Source organism: Dermacentor variabilis, unplaced genomic scaffold, assembly GCF_050947875.1.
Source record: "Dermacentor variabilis isolate Ectoservices unplaced genomic scaffold, ASM5094787v1 scaffold_12, whole genome shotgun sequence".
Lineage (NCBI taxonomy): Eukaryota > Metazoa > Arthropoda > Arachnida > Ixodida > Ixodidae > Dermacentor > Dermacentor variabilis.
Window position 1 is genome coordinate 8,569,961 of NW_027460280.1, and position 21,912 is coordinate 8,591,872.

The window sequence follows — 21,912 nt, forward strand, 5'->3', positions numbered from 1 at the left end:
GCTATTCCAGCGTATGTTCCCGGACAGTGGCGTGGCCAAAGCATTTTCTTGCGGAGAGGAAAAATGTGCCTATGTGACGTGCCATGGTCTGAGTCCCTTCTTTTTATCTGTTCTGCAACGGGAGATAAAAGATTGCGATTACTATGTGGTGCTCTTTGACGAGTCAACGAACAACTATCTCCAGTGGAAACAATTCGATGTTCACATCCGGTTTTGGAATTCGTCTCGCAAGGTGGCAAAGACGTACTATACCTCGGTGTTTATGGAGCACTCGACATCCGAGGACATCCAAGGAACGCTGCTGACTACGCTCAAGCCTTTCCCTCTTGAGAAAATTCTTCAGATTTCAATGGATGGTCCCAATGTTAACCTGAAGTTACTCAAGAATTTCCAAGAGCACCTGCATCAAGCATACCAAGTTCAATGTCTGCACATTGGGACTTGTGGCCTCCACACCATGCACAACGCCTACAGGGCAGGTGTTACAGCAAGTAAGTGGGGACTTGGCTGTCTGCTCTCGAGTCTGAGCGCGCTTTTCCATGGTCCTCCTGCAAGGAGGGAGGACTTCTCAGCAGTTACCGGTCAGGCGACTTTTCCCCTGAACTTTGTTGCCCACCAGTGGTTGGAAAATGTGCCTGTGATAGAGAGAGCCTTGCTGTTGTAGTGTGACATTAAGAAGTTATTGCAGCTGCAAGAAAGAAGGAAGTAAGCCCCCTAAAGTGTAGATCATTTCATAACTTGTGTGAGTTTGCCTGTGATGGCTTACTGCTAGCAAAGCTTCAATTTGCACTGGATGTGGCCATGACCCTCAAGCCATTCTTCACTGAGTACTAAACGGATCAGCCCATGGTGTTCTTTCTTGCAAGAGACTTGGAAACTGTGGTCGGGAAGCTACTGACGAAGTTTCTGAAGTCTCGGTCTTCAGCAAAAGGAGCCACTGGTCTGCTGATGGTGGACATTGAAAGCACCCAGAACCACACTCCACTTGAAAAGGTGGATGTAGGCCATGCTGCTGAACAGACTGTCAGGAAAAATAAAGCAAGCCAGAAGGACGTGTTTCAGGTCCCCATGGAAAGCAAATGCTTCTTGATCAGTGTGACAAAGAAGGTGCTTGAGATAAGTCCACTGAGATTCCCAATCGTTAGGAGTTTGTCCTCTCTGGACTCAGGACAAATGTGTACTAAACCATATAAGTGCCTTGCCGGTTTCAGAAGAGTGTTGGATTCCCTCATTACAGCGGGCAGAATGTCTGAGCGCCAAAGACACACTGTACTGGGGGAGTACACCGAGTTCCTGCAGGAAGAGATGCATAACCTGCGAATGTTCAAGAATGTAAACAGGTTGGAATAGTTCTTGACTGAGCTGATGAGGTTTAATTCATCATATGGGGAAATGTGGAAGGTTGTCAAGCTTTTGCTCGTGCTCTGCCACGGACAGGCCACTGTGGAGCGACGGTTTAGCGTGAACTGCCAGGTTGCTGTAGAAAACCTGAAGGACCTGTTGTACCACCCCATGCAACTAACATTCTCCTGCCGGTACTTATCCAGCACGTCAGAGACGTGTTGGGTGAGGACTGGTAGCTGACCGACCAGGGTTGAGCGCCAGACGCTGGCATAGAAATAAGTTTTCTCTCTCTCTCTCTCTCCAGGCTTCAGCGGATACATATGCCGAAAAGGCATAAGCAGCTAGTGATCTGAAGTACATGGTCAGATCAAATAGTCTGAGGAAGGCTGCACGAAGCAAGACTGAGGAACTCTGTAGCCTCAACCAGAAGATTCAGGAAAAGTGGCAGGGGCTCCCCTGAAGTTGCCATTAGCATTTTTGCAGAATGAATTGCTGTTCGACATTGGTGCAATGCACTGCAGGGTGTTTTTCAACACGGAACATATATTATGTTGGTTTAGTGCAATACAGTCTGTTCCTTGAAATTTTTTTTTGACTTAGTTCAGTAATATTATGTTGGTTTAGTGCAGTACAAGCTGTTCCTTGAAATGTTCTTTTTTTTTTTTTCGACTTTATTCAGTAATGTTATGTTGGTTCAGTGCAATACAAGCTGTTCCTTGAAATGTTTTTTTTTTCAGCTTTGTTCAGTGAAATTTGTACCTGATATTGAAGACTGCTGTATGTAGCATTATATTGAGTCTTTGAAAATACTCCAACTGGGCCTTAAACGAGAAGAAAGGGGGTTAACCGAGGGGCCCGATTTTTATTAGTCGTATCATGAGAAGCCAACAAACACTGACACCAAGGACAACATAGGGGAAATTACTTGTGCTGAATAAATGAAATAAACGATAAATTAGTGGAAATTAAAGTGGATGAAGAAACAACTTGCCGCAGGTGGGAGCCGAACCCATGATATGGGTTCTCATGATATGACTAATAAAAATCGGGCCCCTCGGTTAACCCCCTTTCTTCTTGTTTATTACATAACGAGGGTCTTGAATCCGGCAACATTGATGCCTTCAGGTAGCATATGTGGGTTTATTGACCAGTTGCCTTCACCCAAAAAGATCACGTTCTCGTGACGCCTGCGGCAAAAACGACGTTCCACGTCTGCCACCAAGGTCTATGAGTGGTAGCGCTGGCTAACACTCCCAGGGTTCTGATAGTACACATAAATACCCAATAAAGTGGATGGGCAAACGCAGCCGCGGTAGCTCAATTGGTAGAGCATCGCACGTGAAATGCGAAGGTTGTGGGTTCGGCTCCCACCTGCGGCAAGTAGTTTTTTTCATCCACTTTAATTTCCACTAATTTATCGTTTCTTTATTTCATTTATTCAGCACAAGTAATTTCCCCTATGTTGTCCTTGGTGTCAGTGTTTGTTGGCTTCTCATGATCCAACTGGGCCTTGAAATTCCTTGAATATCCTTGAATTTTCCCCTTTTGAGTCTGTACGAACCCTGGTATTAAAATGAGCAGGAAGGTTTTTTGACACGTTTTTGATTTGCATTTAATTTGGCCGTGAAATCGGAAAATATTGTAAGCAATAGGAGGATGCTTATGCCGCCTATTCTTTTTTTATCTTTTTGGCTTGCTGGGAATGTTTGCTTTTCGGGAATAAAATTTTTTGTTCTGTGCAGTTTGAATATCCCTGCATGACATATAACAGACAAAACAAAAATATCAAGTGGACATGCATGTTTGATCTCTCATGGAATTTCCCATCCTCTTTCAAACAAACGGCAAAACTTACTTTCAGAACGTCCCCCATACATTGACTGTATTGAGCCTCCTTTACAGCAGTACAGAGCGTTACTTTTTCCTACATGCTCAGAATTAAGTCATCGCCACAACATACACAATAAATGCAACTCACTTACACTATAGAAATAAACCGAATATGATTAGGCCACTTGTGCTGCAATATGAGGAATACTGTTGGGATTATGACATTCCCCATGAGGTTCTCCAGGTTGCTGAAGTGCCACGAAATCCCCTGTGGTACGATTTTACAGTTATGTGATCGGACATTGACACAACTGAAGAAAAGACACCCCACAAGAACACATTATACAAGATTTCCGCACTCTTCAGGACAAGTATAAAAATTACAAAATTTTAGATTGTTCTAAAACAGGAATATATGGTTATGGGTGCCATAACGTGGCGGTTTCTAACAAATACAGGAGATCAGTTTGCTCTGCTGGGTCCCAAGCCATGTTGGGATACTGGGTAATGAAGCGGGCGTTAGCAGCGCGTCACGCTTTTTGCTCGCGGAAAAACGCCATGTGGTTCCAGCTTAAGCCAGTGTTTTCACGCCACTGCCATTTTCTGGCCGTACTTGCCCCAAGTACTACGCCCAGCCAAGCACTGCTTTCACCAGATATGAATGTTGTTCCATAAAGGCAACAAGCAGGCAGTCAGTGAGACGCATGATGGCCCAGTTGAACGTTATCTTGCTACATGGTGGAAGAGCAGATGGGATGGGAAAATGCAGTAGCAGACATGCAGCCGAAGACAAATGATTCTGTCCATGTAGGATATCGCCTAGTATCTAAGGAAATGGAATAAGGCTATTAGGTGTTTTCACTTTCATGCATAACATTTGCTGTGCGAATTATAGGTTGTGAGAGTATAAGAAAGAACTGTTATTTAAGTGCTAAAAATATTCTGCTGTTAACCTATTGTCCCAAACTGAAGAGACACACCCTTCTGGGGGCCGTGCCTGCTTGTCTATTGGCCGTGCTCTCTCTCTCTCTCGCATTCTCCCAAGGTTTCCATACTGCCTGCTCAGTGACAAAAGAGGTAAAGCAAACATTTGGAAAGCGAGCTGCTTGCACGATTGAACTCCTGGGCTGTTACTAGATGTACAAGTGCTTGTACCAGTTCTCCCTAAGCAAGGTGACATTGCAAAGGGTATGCTGTAAATAAAGCAGGGCCTTTTTCAATTACCCTTATGCTTGACCGCAAATGTCATGCATTCTTGTCTGCGTTAACAGTGCATTTGCATCCTTTGCATATGTGCAGTTGTCAGGCAATAGGAGCATTTGGAATGGAGAAGCATTCTTTATTGTTTGCGCATGTAGACTTTGGTGAGGCCATCAAGTTTTGAGTGGTTGACATGAACAAAGCTTTGACACGTTTATAAACCACTTGAAAACACAGATTGTGTTGAGCAAGAACGAGGTGGTTGATATTCCATCACTACTGAACTTCGTGTTCATTACATAGTGTTAAATCCCTCTGTTCAAAAAGGGTTCTCGTGAAAACATTAATAACTACCGCCCAATTTGCATTTTGCCGTTTTTTAGTAAGGCCACTGAAAAACTTTTCACTCATCTAATGCACTATCTCAACAAATTTAAACTTTTCTCCATTCCAGTTTGATTTTAGACAGGGTTATTCGACAGAATTAGCATTAACTTCATGGATAACATTAAACGATTTATTGATGAAGGGTTTGTTGCAGGAGCCATATTCATCGATCTAACAAAAGTATTTGACACTCTAGATCATTCTATTCTGTATAAGCTCGAATCTTTCAGTATTACTGGGCCACCTTTAAAGGGACACTAAAGGTTAATGTTAAGTCAACGTGGACTGTTGAAATACCATCCCAGAAACCTCTAAACGCTTGTTTCATGCGAAGAAGATACTTGTTTTAAGAGAAAATACGTTCTGAAGCGTATGTGTACCTCTAGCGAAGTTAAAATCGCTCTTTAGCAGGGAAGAAGTTTGGGCGTGTTGGTGGGATACATTCAGACTAGGATACATAGCGCAAAAATTTTGACACAGGGACAAGCAGAACACAGGACGAGTGCTAACTTTCAACAATTGATTTATTGCAGCTGGTGGGTACATGTATACTCACTGGGACGCCACTGCAATAGAACACACTGAAGGGAAGGAGGAAAAAGACATTCGTGTGACCATTATGCCCAAAAATTCAAGCTATTTCCTTGATAAAAATATAGACGGCGTGCTAATGCACTCGTCACCTGCTCTGGCTATCTCGGCTGCTTCCACAATTTCCCTCGTAATCTTATTCCTGTGGCGATAGACAACAACAGTTTGTTTTAATAGCGGGAAGCATGGTGCCTTCGCGTCACATTTTCTACAATGGGCAGCCAGATGCCCATCTATTGCGATGCTCTCTACTTTGTTACTATGTTCCGCCAGACGCACGTTTAAACATCTGCCCGTCTGGCCCACGTAGTACTTCCCACACGAGAGTGGGATCTTATACACAACATTGCGAGTGCATGTAACAAAAGGATCTTTGTGCGCGGTATCGCAACTAGGCTTTCGTTTCCTCATGGGACAGCTCATCACACTCAACCTCAAGAGTTTGTTAGGTGCTGTAAACACGTTTACACCAGAACGTTGCCCAACCTTTTTTAGGTTGTGGGAAACCTTATGAAAGTAGGGAATTACCGCCACTTTTCGTTTGTCCCTTCCTTCTTTCCTTTCTCTTTCGTCATCCGTTCTCTGCTCATCGCTCATGCGTGAAGTTAGTTTCCTTTTACGAAGCAGGCCTTCCGCTCGCCCTCCGATTGAGGGGTGGTGACGTCATGGTCTCATAGCGACATTGCGTCGTCGGTGAGTAAAACTGCTCCCGCAGACGGCGCTACGGCTTTTCTGCGCAAAACGCAATCGTGCGGCCAGAAACTGAGCCAAGACTGAGCCGACAGCAGCGCGAAAGCGGAACTATGTTGGGTAGCGGAAGGGACAGCGCGCGACAATAAGCTGGTTGTTTATTTTATGATGCCAACTTTGACACTCGTTGCAATGGACGACCCTGACGACACATTGGCTCGCGATGCTGGGCTCGACCTCAGTGATTTAAGCACTGATGCTTAAAGCACTGAGCCGGCGTCGTTGCGTACTACTACGACGACAACTGTATAGGCTGTTTCACATGGCGCGATTGGGGCGAAAGAAATCGGTTCTGCCGCGCACGTCACAGAGCGAATTTCGCTCACAGCTTTCACATGCGTTTGCGGCAGTGCGATATCCGTCGCAGCGATGCGCAAGGTTGCCTCCTGCTCACAAAATATCCATGCCTGCATCGTTAAATAAGAACAGCATGGAAACTAGTCAGATAATCGAATTTGCCTATTTTTATTTGATAATACACCATTTTTAACGTTTAGAAGCGTTGAGACTTTACGACAGCTTGCAGATGAGTATTTGCTTTTGCAGAAGAACTACTGTTGAGTGTGCATGTATATAAGCAGCTGGCGCAATATGTAGGGATGAAGAGGTTGACGACGGTGGCGATCAAGTGGGTATTATCGCCCTCAGTATGAGCTACACCACGCGAGCGCGTGGCCGAGCGCTCTGCAAGGTTGTACAGTGGCGCCAATTGTGCCGTGTTTTCGAGCTATCTGGAGAGGGTGTAGCTGTTCCAGCAAGCCTTATCTGTTTCTTGTTCACTTTGATTTCGCTGAAGCAGAAACTGCAAGATCATGCAGCACTTTTGCCACCGACCAGACGTGGCTTGCGAAGGTTATCAAAGACGGCGCTTTCTTTGTCCAAGAAGGGCTGTGCGTTTAGACATGATTTGAGCACTGATAATGCGGCTCAGCGTACAGCGTAAAGGCGGAAGCAGCCACGACGTGGGCCATACATTGTTTTCGACAGTGTTAGCATAGCCCCGGTGCTAATGCGGCAATGCGTTGCCATTGCTGCCACCGCCATTCTCCGTACTATAGCAACATTTCACATCTGGCCGGAGCAGCCTACTTTGTTCATTTGCCCCAACTCCTGGGGTCATGCGTCGTCTTCATAGAGTTCGCACCATGCGTGATGGCTCCAGAAGACACCACGCCTTCTTAAGATGCATTAAATGGTTCCGAAATTTTAGAGTGCACTACCACTAACGCCCCAAACACCGATTTTGCCGATCATTACTGGTGTTACCAGAATACACTAATTTCCAGTCAGCTTATCCAGAGGATACTTTTCCTAGATACATAAACGCAAGGTTGTGTGCAGGTTATTTTTGTCTAGGGTACTTAATTGCCTTTCTGAACAGTCGTGTGGTTTGGTTTGGTTTATGGGGTTCAACGTCCCAATGCGACTCAGGCTGAGAGATGCCGTAGTCGAGAGCTCCGGAAATTTCGACCACCTAGGGTTCTTTAACGTGCACTGACATGGAAGAGTCGTGTGATCAGTCAAAGATATATTCTGCCCGAATAAAAAAAAAATTGGTCCTCACTAAGACAGCTTGCGTGCTATAAATGCTAAAACCTGAGATGAATTAAGAAGTCGATCACTGTTGGGCACCCGGGACATTTTGCGAGCTGACGAACGCATTCCTTTTTATTAATCTGACACACCAGATAACACCCAATATGTGGACCGGCGCGGGCGCGATTACGAAGTTTGGGCGTCGGCCTACGGCTACAGTTATCATTTTTGAAACAGATATCAAAACCACTCTAAACGAGGGTGAAGGGGAAAGCATGCAAGTGGAGGTGATGCGAGCTTGCTGGAACAGCTACACCCTCTCCAGATAGCTCGAAAACACGCCACTATCGGGGCCACTGTACAACCATACCGAGCGCACGGCCACGCGCTCGCGCGGTGTAGCTCATACTGAGCGCGATAGTACGTGCCTTATGTTGAAGCGGCGTCCTTCTGCCGACCTGGATAGCGTGCAGCTTCTCCTTTCAAACGAATTGTGTAAGCGAAAGAAAAAAAATGTATGCTCCGAAGCCGCAAACGCTGGTGGGTACGCCCTAAACATAGCTAGAACTGACGCGCGACACTGCTCCACAGAACTACCAACGCGCTGTGAAACACACATTGCCTCTCCCACATTGCGCCGATCACTGCGACTGAGCGACGGCGCGACCAACTTGCTATAATCCAGTCTCGGAGAGCCCACGACGTCGCGGCGGTCGCTGAGCGACGGAATTCGCTGTCACTGACTGAAAATCGCACCATGTGAAACAGCTTTATGTCGTGGCTGTACATATTCACACATTTGTAGCTTTTCCTTCGTGAAAACCAAATGCCGCACTCATCGTCCAGTTTTCGACCTGCAGTTCTTGCGCTTCGGAGAATGCAGGCAAGACTGACGGAACAGCGCCACAGGAAAGCATTGCTTTGAAAGGCACTCCACATGGCTTCCGTAAGTCGGCGTTGAACTCGTAATCCTCTGGACGAAAGCGCAGCGTGCACACTATGCGATTTTTCGGCTCTTTGCCAACGCGCTGTGGCAGAGGTACGGCATTTAACCACTTCGAACGGGGAGGTTCACGCGTTTGCACACAGTGATAAGTAACGCTTGATTCGCCGCTGCAACTGCCCTTGGCCAAGTTTCGAGGACGTTCGCGCATCACATGAACGTGACATTCTCGCTGCTTGTTCCAAATGCAAGTATCGCGAGCCAGCAGAATCGGCGCAGCACGACGCGATAACGAAACAACTGAAACTCGATCCAAAGCGCGCGCAGCGCACAGTCGAGCGCGCAGAGTCGAGTGAAAACAAAACCTTTCGACCACCCATACTACTGAAGGGTAATGTCAAAATGTTTTTTCTTAGAATCGAATAGAAGTAGATAAGTAGCATTTTCTTCCATCTTATAACCTAATGAAATGACCTTTTAATACGAGTAGCTGAGTACTAGTGACAAATTATGATGAGTGCCTTCGTCATTGGGCTAGTACCGAAATGTCGCTGTGGGGTCTCAAATAGTGTCATGCATTTACCTCAATTTCTCGGTTACTAAAGCTCTGTTCGCGATTACACTGACGCCTTAGACGTTCTAGAGCATTGCTTTATCACTTTAACTGACTTCATTGTAGCAAGCATGTGACGCCCCCGAGGCATAATTTTCGTTCGCCACCAGGCTCGGTGGCCTGCTAAAGCTCGGCAGGCAACATTGGTCACCGCACCACAATAAACGCCGACGAGCACGGCTGCTCACCAGTCAGTCCAGTGTTGCCAGGTTTGGCTATATATAGCCAATTTGGGCTACAGAAAAAAATTTTTGGCGTCGACTTGGGCGAGTTCACAAACGAATCAAAATCAGTTTTGGAAGGACAGTACCACTGGTAGAAACTAAAAAAAGGAAAGGTATGAGCAAATTGAATGACAGGCAGCTACAAGAAGTGGCCAAAAACATTGAAAGCATGGTATCCAAGCAACCACAAAGGGCATGGACATACGACGAGTTAATAGGTATTTTTAATCGAGAGCTAGAGGAGGGACAGATTAGGAAACTAGGAAGTAAGCAGGGAAAATATAAACCGAAAAGCTGGTGGGACCGAGAAGTTAAGGAGGCCATAGAGCTACGCAAAGATGCGTGCAGAAAACACAGAGCAGCAAAGAAAAGGGGAGCCACACCAGAAGAGGTGGAGACAAAATGGGAGGATTACCTTGCAATGAAAAGAGAAGCATTGGCATTAATTCAAGCCAAGATAGCAAAAGTTGGGGTACAGTGGATGTTAGAGATACGAAAAAAAAAGACAGAAATGTCTCTAAGAAATTTTGGGAACACATAAAGCAACAGAGTAAGAACACAGACGTGGTTCAGCACTCACTGACCACACCAGAAGGAACAAAGGTAGAGGGAGAGGAAGCTCAGGAATATATTAGATTAACAATAGAGGCAGCATTTGCAGACCCAGTGGGTAGCGAAATGGAGAACAATGACAACAGCAGGACAGAATTAGAGGAGTACAGAAGGATGACAAGTAAGGAATGGGACAGAATTGAACACAAGGTTCCCGTGGGAACAGCGACAGGACCTGATGGCATACCTATGAAATTGATAAGCATATTAGGCCAGAAAAGTAAATTAAAATTACAACTTATTGAACAAATAGTAGTAGGGGGAGGTGTTCCACAGGAGTGGAAATCAAGCAGAATTATATTAGTTTACAAAGGTAAGGGAAGCGAGGACAACATTAAATCCTACAGGCCAATAACTATCACATCAGTCATATACAGAGTAGCAATGCAGATGATGGTGAAAAAGAGAATGGAGGAATGGGCAGAACGTGAAGAGATCTTGGGAGAACTGCAGAATGGATTTAGAAGGAACAGAAGGCTAGATAATTTATTTGTTATAACACAGTGCATAGAGATAGCGACAGCCAGGCAGAAACCGCTATGGATAGCTTTTTTAGACATTAGAGGAGCCTATGATAATCTAAACCGAGAAAAGTTATGGAGCCAGTTGAGGGAATATGGTCTAGATAGAAAGATGATTGGGTTCCTACAACAAGTTTATACAGATAATGAGGTAGAGATAACATGGGAGGGGGAAACTACAAAGCCAGCTAAAATAAGAAGAGGTCTCAGGCAGGGCTGTCCATTGTCGCCTCTGCTTTTTATGATCTAGATGAGCCAAATGGAAAAGAGGCTAGAACAGAGCACAATAGGAACCGACATAGGCTATATGCTGTAAGGGCAGAAGGTAGCTCAAGTACTAGCCGGACTGTTGTATGCAGATGATATTGTACTGCTTGCTGACACCCGAGTAGGGCTACAGGAACTGATGAGCATATGTGGAGAGGAGGGAGAAAAATTGGGACTGCAATTCAGTAGAGAGAAGTCTGGGATAATAGTATATAATGAAGAAAGGGGGGAACCATTGGAAATACAAAGCACTAAAGTTGATCATGTTGAAAAATACAAGTATTTGGGCGTATGGCTGAACGAGGGCAAAAAGTACTTGGAAGAACAGGAAAAAATTATGATTGAAAAAGTGAAAAGGAACTCAGCTGTAATGAAACACAAGGCACTTTGGAAGTATAATAGGTACGAGGTGGTTAGGGGCGTATGGAAAGGGGTTATGGTACCTGGCCTCACATTCGGAAATTCGGTATTGTGCATGAAATCGGAAGTTCAGACATGCATGGAAACGAGACAGAGAAGTGTAGGCAGGTTGGCCTTAGGAGCACACGGGAACACCCCTAATGAGGGAGTGCAGGGGGACATGGGATGGACGTCATTCGAAGGTAGAGAGGCAATAAGTAAACTAAAATTTGAACAGAGACTCCCAGCACTGGAGGAAAAAAGGTGGGCAGAAAAAGTGTACAAATATTTGTACATGAAAAGTTTGAACACAAAGTGGACACTCAGAACGAGGAAGTTGAGGAATAGATACCTACAGCCGAGGGAGGGGGTCCAACGTGGTTCTAGTGTGGGAAAGGAGGTGAAGGAGACGGAAAGAAAAATGTGGGAAGAAAGAATGCTCGGAAAGCCAGCGCTATCAATGTATAGGTCACAAAAAACAGGAGATTAAGAGAGAGCTCTTATTTGATAACTCGCGGGGCAGCTCACTATTATTTGAAGCTAGGACGGGGGTTTTGAGAACGAAAACATACAGGGCTAAATTTGAAGACGTGGACCTTCGGTGCACAGCTTGCGGAGCCGAAATGGAGACCACTGAGCATATAGTGCTGATATGCACAGACCTTCGCCCGACCCTGGCAGAGGGAACAGTGGCAGATATGGAAGGGGCATTAGGTTTTCCCAGGGAACGAGGGCAAATAGACGAGAAAAGAGTGGCAGTAACGAAGGGGAGGCTAGAGGATTGGTGGAGGAAGTCAAGGGATAGATAATACCATAAATCGGGGAGATAATGTTTCCTCTACTGTTTTAGATTTGGGGGGAGGAGGGGAGTGAAAACTAGGTTAAGGAAAAGAGGATATAAAGAAAGGAAAAAAAAATAAAATAAGAGGGGGAGCAAAAGGCTAGGTGGCGCCAGCCACCGTCCGTTACAAAGGGTATAGCCGCCATCCATCCATCCATCCATCCATCCATCCATCATAAACGCCGACGATCACGGCTGCTCACCGGTCAGTCCAGTGTTGCCAGGTTTGGCTATATATAGTCAATTTGGGCTACAGAAAAAAATTTTTGCCTTGGGCGAGTTGGCTACGTGGCTATGTTTGGGCTACTGAAAATCTGCGAATTGGCTTTATTTGGGCTATGAGCGGCACCTTATTCCATGCTCCAGAGGCGACTCTTCATAGAGAAGAAACAAATTTTTTTAGGCTGTTTTAGCTGGCTGAGCCGGCAGCGCGGCTGTGCGTGTGTGCGCGAAATACTCCCCTCCCCCTCAGTGCACCGTTCTCTGAGCCGATGATTTTATCATTGCCACACTTAAAGTTACACCGTGCTTCACCGTGCTAACATTTACTCCAGCAATGTCGTCTCATCATCATCTTATCCCAACACCCAAACACCTGGCATCGGGATGGGCCTGGGTGTGGAGGGTGCTTCACAGTACACTGTACTAACATGGCTATGCTGAGAAACGGGAGCAGCACGGTTAGGCGATCGTGGCGCCGACATGAAAAAAGGGAAGCACGGGTAGATGACACGCTTCACTGTGCCCATGGCGAAGGCGTCTGGATGAAGTATCGCGGTGGGCACAGTTTTCGACCTAGTCCGCGTTTCTCACGGTAAGCTTTTTACTGCCATTTTCCTTTGCGTGCGAAATGCACTTGAACGCAACAGGCGTTAAGGGTGCCATGTCGCGGAAAATCCGGCGTCGACGCCGTTGTCCGTGTGAGAAATATGATCGCGAACCACGTAGGCCCTTCGCTGGCGCATATGCATTAGTGAAATAATTGTTTTTCTCGAAGTAAAACGCCTGAGAAAATTCGTAAAGTACGACTTACGCTCAACCTGCAAACATGGTAGCGTCGAATTGTAATTTACATATACGTGAAAACATGTTTCTTATGCAGAACCTCGAACACACATCCCTTTTCCAGCTGCCGTTCGAAGTCTTAGTAGGGGGCCGATGGTTTGGGCTAGTTGGTTTTCCATGATGCTGAGTGATGCAGCGCGAAGCAGGATAGGGGACACTGGGAGAAAACGAGGACAAGCGGTTACTGCCAAGTAGGAGCGGCGCGCCCCGCTCGGTTCCATGCGACACCATCCAGAAGGCACTCGCCTCCGCGGCAGCGGCGGCGCTTGCCGTGCGAGTGGAATGAAAAAAAAAGAACCAGAAAGCTCGCCTTTGTGCATATTGTTCGCCTCCAGTGTTTGCAGGTAAACATTATGGTTGCATACCCTGCAGTTGCCGGGAAGCGTGAGAAGCACTCGGGGATATTTGAATGCTATCACGTTCCACTCTTAAATGTGAATATTAAAGAGCTGAGAACCAATTTTCATGGTACCCATTTTTTAATGCAATGGAAAGTTTGCCGGTCAGAGTGTGTAATCAAGAAGTGTTAACGCGGAAAACGCCATGAAACATTTTTTATCAGAATTTTTATCTGCAGTGAGGATGAGGTCTTGCACTGGCAGCTTGCTAAAGCGGTGATAAGTGAGCGCGATAGTGATTATATGACGGCATTAGTGGGAGGCAGACGAGAAGTGCGGCTGTAATTGTGACAAAGTATTTTGTCTAGCAATTCGAAATTAATGCGATTCATGTTTTCCGAAGTGCTAAGTACTTTTGCGGTAATAGCTACCTGTTTACATTTTTTCCTGCCCAACTGCTTCGGTATTTAAACAGTCAAAGCAAAAACAATCGGATTGAAAACGAAACGGCGATTTTACACGTGATACGCTGTTCAGCGTGTTGCCGTAGCCATGCGTGCGCTTTTGATTTCCAAAGCATAGAATAAAGCGAAAGTGTCTAATATTACAGCGACTGCAATTTTAAGCAATAGTTATGTTGTACTTAATAACAGCCGACTTACAGTAACCTCATCGACTACATCCGAAGTACCAAGATTTCATTGCCAGGTCTCGCCACTTACTGGCCTTTGAGATCTTTGTGAATTTGAAATTACAATCCCTACTTCAATCCCGAACAGCATGCCTGTTTCTATCACCATAAATCGTGATAAGTTCATTTCCATCAACGTCTCTCAACACTTTCTGGCCAGTTGTCCTCCAGCCGTCCTACAAGTTCTTTGTTTGTGCTTCCATTCAACATTCATTTCGATAAGTTCTCGCTCAGCAGCGATCCACTGTAACTTGAGTTTCCGGGGCCTACAAAAAAGCGTTTTGTGGGAAAGCATTATGTAGCTGTTGATGTTAAGGGTCGACCGTCACGGCATCACGGACATTTCTTTTTTACGACGGGTTGTACAAAAAGGGGTTACCGTAGTCGAATGTGAAAATGTACATACAGTCAAAACTGAAAATATCAATGGCTATATTTGGCTACAAATTTGTTTTGCTATTTTTGTGTTTGGCTACATTTGGGCTACAGCTTCTCTAGCTTTGGGCTACGCCGCGTTGTCCGACCAGGCAACACTGGGTCAGTCATAGTTTCTTTATTCTATGGTCATCGTTCAGCACCACCACGCTGCGGAGCGTCCGTCTATCGGAGGTAGAGTTACTGTATATGCTACCACAGGGAGCATCTTTGGTAGCATATACAGTAACTCTAATCGGAGGGTGCCTTGAGCACTCCCTTGTTCACGAGCCCGGGTGGATCGTGACACTGGCGACGAGGATGGCGACGAGTACCCGCGGGTTGTCCCACGCCGCCGCGAGCGGCGAAACACCGCCCCCGTTGCTGCCGCCATGCTGCCGTACAGAAGGCTTGACCCGTTTGAGGCAGATGGGTCCGCCTGGTAAATTTACGAGGAGCAAGTCCACGTGTTCTTCCGGGCAAACGACACACCCGAGGCCAAACAGCGGGACATTTTCCTGGCCAGCTGCGGGACCCGCGTCTTCAGCCTCTTGCTCGACCTTCTCAAGCCAGCCATGTGGCACGTTAAGACGCTGAGTGAGCTGCTTGCCATACTGCGCTCGCATTTTAACCCAGCACCGTCCACACTAATGGAGCGTTTCCGCTTCAACAACCGGAGCGGCCGGGAAGGGGAGACCTTCGGGCAATTCGTTGCTGCGCTACGAGGGTTAGCGAGTGCCTGCGCCTTCGGGGACCAACTGGACTCGCTGCTCCGGGAGCGTTTCGTCTGCGGAATCAACAACCCCGCCATGCAGACGCGACTGCTGGAGCTTCCCGACCCGTCGCTGGACGACGCCGTGAAGGCAGCGCTGGCAATGGAAGCTGCCGCCAAGGACGCCAGCAAGATTTCTCGTGTGACAGGCTCACCGTCGGCGAAAGCGGCGGTCAACGCGTTGGCGACAAAGGGCAGTACCTGCGGTCGCTGTGGTGGTGCCCACTCCTCCTCACAGTGCCAGTTCTCTCAAGCGCAATGCTTTACGTGCGGGAAAACTGGGCACCTCGCACGTGTATGCCGAAGGGGGAGGACGAACAGCAAGCAGCAGCCTGATTCAAGCCCAGGTACAACACAAGCCCGCGGCCAGGGTAGCCGTCGCAAGGGTACGCGGCGGAGGCATGCGGCAGCAAGCTCAAGTTCTTCCGCAGCCAGGCTCCACGTTGTGGCCGAGAAGCCACCGATTTTCGACATGTGGCACACAGTCTTTGTACCGTCGTCTGTGCCGCCGTACATGCTGACCGTCGAAATCTGCGGGCACTCCATTTCCATGGAGCTGGACACAGGGGCCAGCGTGTCAGTAATGGCCGGGAAACTCTTCAAGCGTACTTTCCCCGGCGTGTCCGTCGAGGCTTTGGGCGTGATGCTGCGCAACTCCTCCGGGCAACTCTCCCAGGTCACTCCATCAGCAGGCATGACCATTGCAGTGCTACGACAGGTCTTCGCCACCCAGTGGTTGCCGGACGTCATTGTGTCTGACAGTGGTCCTGCTTTTGCCAGCACAGAGTACCTGGCCTGGCTGACGAAAAACGGAATCTGCCGGATGATGGTTCCGCCGTACCACCCTGCTTCAAATGGTGCAGCCGAGCGGGTGGTGCAAACCATCAAAGACTAGCTCAAGAAGAGCCAGACTGGGGATTTCCGGATGCAGATTGCCCGGGTACTATTCCAGTACCGGACCACACCTCACGATGTCACTGGCCGTGCCCCCTGTGAGCTCCTGCTGGGTCGGATGGTCAAGACACCCTTGGACGTTTTGCATCCGGACCTCCGATCCACAGTGCTTTTGAAGCAGCTGAAGCAGAAGCTGGCTGCTGACCAAGGATGCCGTCCCGGGCCTTTGCCAGAGTCGGGAGCTCCAGTTTTTGCCAGGAACGTCCGTCCTGGCCCACCCTGGACTGCGGGACAGGTGGTGTCTCCTGCCAGCGCCTCACCGCTGCTCGTGCGCATGCCAGACGCGGGGCCATGTGGCACAGACACGCCGACCATGTCAGGCCTTGCCTTGTGACCTGGCCAGCACCCCCGACTGCCAGTTCTGAGTTCCAGCCCGCAGGAGGACTAGCGGCAGCACCAGTCGCTCCCAGCAGAGCCCCACCCACCTCGGAGGCGGCAACCGTAGCCAGTGGTGCCGCACCCGTTGGACCGGTGTCGAGCTCGGCACCACTCACGAGGCCGACCACTACGGACCCTCCGGATGGAGCGAGGCTGGCCCAGGCAGCAACCGGCGTTGCCACACCCGACCCATCAACACCGGTGCCCAGGCGGAGTACTCGACGGCGGAGGCCTCCGGACCGTTACTCGCCTGAATAGCAGGCACTGTCGACCCAGCTAGGGTGGAAGCAGAGCCTCGTATTTAAAACATCGACATTTGTTTTTTATTTAATAAACAAACTGGGGGTAAGGGGGTGTAGCAAGCATGTGACGCCCCCCATGCATAATGTTCGTTCGCCGCCAGGCTCAGTGGCCTGCTAAAGCTCTGCAGGCAACATTGGTCACCGCACCACAATAAACACCGACGAGCACGGCTGCTCGCCGGTCAGTCATCGTTCAGCACCACCACGCTGCGGAGCGTCCGTCTATCGGAGGGTGCCTCGAGCACTCCCTTGTTCACGAGCCCGGGTGGATCGTGACATTCATAGTAACCTTTAGTGTCCCTTTAAATCTTATTCATAGCTACTTGTCTAACAGGCCTCAAGTAGTGTATCTTAATGGCAAATTGTCTTCTTCTAAAGTAATTGACTCTGGCGTTCCCCAAGGCTCTATACTAGGTCCATTGTTGTTCTTATTTATAAATTGTTTACCTAATTACTTACCACTTGTAACTGTTATATGCTGATAACACGACCATTTAGTCATCACAGAAATCTCTTACTGCGCTTCAAGACACACTTAACACTGATCTTAACAATGTGTATTCCTGGTGCACTGATAATAAACTTCAAATCAATCCTTTAAAACCAACCTTTGTACTATTTCATAACCCACAAACGGCGATTTCTTCCTTAACTGTCTCGTTAGTTTACTTGGCCCTTGCGCCATTAAACATGAAACATTCATTACACTTACGTTATACCGACATCTGATACTGTTAAATTTCTGGGTGTTACCCTCGACAAACACCTTAAGTTCAATAACCATGCCAACTCGCTAATAAAAAAGGTTTCATTTGGCATCCGCATTATCATTAAAACACATGCATTCTTCCAACCTCATGTTATTAGATCGTTGTATCATGCTTATAATAAGTCTTTATCATACTGTTTATCTTCATGGGGTAATACATATGCCATTCATCTCGAAGCACTTCAACATCTTCAAAACCGGGCATTAAAAGTAATGAATTTTAGCTCGTTTCGCTGCCATTCTTAACTATCTATCAACATCTTAACGTTTTACCCATTCAGCAGCTGTTCTACCACAAGTTGTCACTCATTAAATTTCGTCTCTTTCATCGTGAAATAACCTTAGACAGTCTTCCTTTTGATAACCTCATGAACAAAAATACCAGGTTTTCAGAACATAATAATGTTCGATTACCTAAAGTCAGATCTAACTATGGAAAATTTACACTTTGTTTCTATGGTATTTCACTTTGGTATTGCATCCCTGTTAATATTAAGTCATCTATTTCACCGCAGTTTTTTAAACAATATGAAAATAATGTTAGCAGAACCATCTTTTCATTTGTCATAAATACATTTTCATAGTTATTACATTTTCTTTACATTACTTCTATCTTATTGTATCAATAGGCTTCATATTTCTGTAGGACACTTTGTATTTTTCTTTGTTAGCAATATGCAGAACAGCCAAATTTTTGTTACTTATTGCTAGATATTCTTGCTTATGATTATTTATTGTGATATTACTCTATAAAGCTGTTTTTAATCATATGTAATTGTTGTCTATTTATTATGACTTGTTCCCTACGAATTGTATTTCTTGACGCATTTTTTTCTTTTTTGTTTGTTTGTTCGCCCTCTACTTGCTGCTCTAATACTCTTGTGCACCCACAAATGATAGGAGGTCCCCCTGGCAGGTTCTCACTCTGGGACCTCCTGATGCTGTATATAATATGTAAGCCCGTTTCTTGTACATGCAATAACAATAAACTTGAACTTGAAACTACAGGGATAAAAGGACTATCTGTGTCCATTGTCCTTGTCCATCCGGTCGTACCTGTTTTTACCTTGTTTCATGCTTATTACTGACACATTATGTTGCTCTGTACTGGCTGTAGGCCTCATTTAATCCTGTCAGCCTATCTGGAGTCCTTTCTGTGTGTCCATTTTTATCATAGTAAGAAATAAAAATTCTGGCCATGCAGTGAAATATATAGTGGTGATCAACTGGCCTTTGTTGCCTTTATAGCATGTCTGTTCTAAGGATTAACCTTAGTAGCATAGTTGTTTACATCAGGAGTTTATTGTCTTGCAATAAAGTCAAGTAACAAGATTTCTTTGGTCTGTGCCTCTTGAGACTCTCGATATGCTTGCACCACAGGCAAATGCTGTTAAACAGCCGGGATGAACCAGTGTCTCGAAAGCTTTCTCAAGTGCCGATGCATGCTGTTTTTTCTCCTGGAGACCGCAAGGCAGTGCCATAGTGTAATGCAAGAAGTGGATATCTTGTGTAGTGTTATGTGCTTAGCTCTGAACTTTCAGAAGCACGCAGGATACTTTGACTTTCTTTTTTTCTTCTTTTTTTTGCAGGAAAAGTGTTGTGCGAACTTTGCAAAAAGAAATGCTCAGGGAATGCACTACGAGTTCAAGATCGCTACTTTCATGTTGAATGCTTCAAGTGCGCTGGTAAGTGTCGCAGGTTTTCTTATTCACGTGTCGAAAATGGAGAGTAGTCACTCCTCCAGCTGTTGCATGTGTGGGTGAAGAAACACCAGACAGACAGATGCTGGTGCCTGGTGTCCACAAATTACATTTTTTATCCAAAGCCACTCAATTGGGCAGAAGCTTGATTCCACCAATTCCACTGGGTGTGTCCTCATCGTCTTTTGTATCCTGACCATTGTGGCACGTAGTAGTGTGCCACGGGGCCCCCCTTCTAGCGAGGAAGCTGTGAGCTGGACGAATTGCGAAGCGCGGGTGCTGCGCGCATGGCGAGTTGGGAGGCAATCTGACAGCAGAAGTGACTAAAGTGTCAGTTCAAGTAGGCAGGCTTCAGACGGTCTGTGGATACCGCGTGTACATGCAGTTCTTGGATACCGTGTGTGCATGCAGTTCTTAGCACTTTCAAGGTAGATTTTTTTCACCATATGCGACTGCCCAGGGTCCATTCTTTTTATTTAATGTTGAATTCCAAGGGGGGGGGGGGGAGTCGGAGCAAGTTTTTCTGCTCGTTCCGGAGCAAGTTTGTTCCAATGACGGAATGAGAGCGGGAGTAAGGTGTTCCAATGAGAGTCGGAGTGGATTCAGAGCGGCAGTCATTCCGTGGAGCAAAAAAAGATGCTCCGCCAAAATCGGCGGAGTGGACCGGAACTCTGCGTGACGCATTTCCTTTACCACGTTTGTCTGCTGGGAGGCGCCACCGGTCACGACTCGCGAGGAAGCAAAAGCTGCTGCACGCTTGGTGAGATATCCATTCCGCACTTTAATAAAACGACAGGTGAACGGCGCTGAAGAGACAAGTGACCGGTGCGGCCGGTGCGGCGGTGGTGGGAGCAAACAGCGGAAGGAAGTGACAACATGCAAGGTATCCTGGGTAACTCGGCGATACAAGTTCCGTTTCCGCCTTGCTCCGGCGGCGCAGGTTGTGTTCCACTCGCGGATTTGGAGGCGTTGCTCTGCGCCAGTCACGTGTCGCTTGCGGAGTCCGTAGGCTGCTCCGACTCCGCCATTGGAATTTAACATTAGATTTAAATTCTTCAGGGGGTCCCTTTGAAGAATTTTGAAAAATATTTACCGTAATTTTTCTAGGGTGACCATGAAGTGAGAAATGTTGTGCCTTGGTATATATGTGCTGTTTATTGATGAAAAACAATAAAAATAGGAAACAAAGTTATAAGAATGAACAAAATTTGATGCATCGTTATACTGTGCACACAAGAAAAATGCGCACACGAGAATTGTTTGCAAGTCTCAAATGTTCCTCTTACACTAATATTTCTTCAGCGTGTGGTAGTCCTTGAAGCATGGCTCCACACAGAGCACATTGTTGCACTCAACTGTACTTACATTTAGGTGCACGTTAAAGAACCCCAGGTGGTCAAAATTTCCGGAGTCCTCCACTACGGCATGCCTAATAATCAGAAAGTGGTTTGGCATGTAAAGCCCCATAATTTAATTTTGTTGCACTCAGCGCACAGACCTTGTGTTCTTGTGACATTTTTTGCTGCTGAGTAGTGTTGGTGCAGACATGGCATCTTCTCTGGGTACTGCTTCCCTGAGCAGCGGTGGGAGGCAACTTCTGAATGAAGTGTCGCGCTGTCAACCTCAGAGGATTTTCTCTAGTTGGCCTTCCCCACTTGCTTTTCTCAGAGTGATGTTCTTCAATGAGCTGGCTCACTATTAGCCATTTGTACTCTGCATATTTGGTTGTCGACCCAGTGTTCTCGCAAAAGAGAATAAATGCATTGAGCAGCGACATGTCAAGCAAGCGAAAAAATTTCTTATTCCACTTCATTGACTTCCTAATACTTTCGGAAAAGCTCAGCTGCTTATCGACTTTGTCTGCCAGTCCCATTTTTTTTTTATTCTAACACACATTTTGGCTTCTTTTCACCTGTCCTCCAGTCCACCTTCTTTTCGGCAAGCTCCGCTCCATGCATTGTCGACAGCATGTGCACATCTCTTCTATCACACCACTTCAGGGCCAGCATGGTGTTCGTGTGCAAGCTATGAATTTGTCCTTGCTGAAGCTTCTTTGTGAACTTGGGAAGCCCTCTCCCATTTGTTCGCACCGTACCACCTGCTGTGGAGAAACTCTGAACAGGGCTGAGCTGGTATACCAATTATGAATGAACAGGGAATGTCCCTTCCCGAGAAAGTCTCCAAGCGGCTCCACCACAACAGACCTTGTAAATCCAAACTCTTTCAGTATGGTCAGAGCTGTAGTTGCTCCGGTGTACACGATAAACTGCAAGATGTAGCCTGTGTTGATGTCACAAAGCACAAACAGCTTTACACCAAACAGATGCCTTTTAGAAGGAATATACTGTCGAAAAGCAAGGCATCCTCTCCAAGGAATCGGAAACTCTGCTTTGCACAAGTCTTGAAAAGGAACAAAAAGTGTGGCAAATCTTTCTTGTATTGCTTCCATCACCGGTCTGATTGCCCTTAGG

The 21,912-nt window shown here is 46.7% G+C and overlaps 1 protein-coding gene and 1 non-coding gene across 6 annotated transcripts in view; both read left to right on the plus strand.

Annotated features, from left to right (window-relative positions):
• Nucleotides 1-21,912, plus strand: part of Unc-115a (actin binding LIM protein Uncoordinated 115a) — a 593,933-nt gene that overhangs the window by 59,557 nt on the left and 512,464 nt on the right. For 4 of the 5 annotated variants that reach the window (XM_075676601.1, XM_075676603.1, XM_075676598.1 and 1 more), the window contains exon 2: nt 19,331-19,426. Coding sequence is in view for 3 of the 5 variants with exons in the window: in XM_075676603.1 (XP_075532718.1) it covers nt 19,331-19,426 (96 nt within the window). In the remaining 2 variants the exon portion in view is untranslated. Of the gene's footprint in view, nt 1-18,641; nt 18,696-19,330; nt 19,427-21,912 lie in introns of all 5 variants that reach the window. The other variant, XM_075676600.1, reaches the window with a different exon arrangement.
• TRNAS-UGA (transfer RNA serine (anticodon UGA)) lies at nt 2,651-2,723 on the plus strand. The gene has a single exon. It is a non-coding gene; the product is annotated as a tRNA-Ser (tRNA).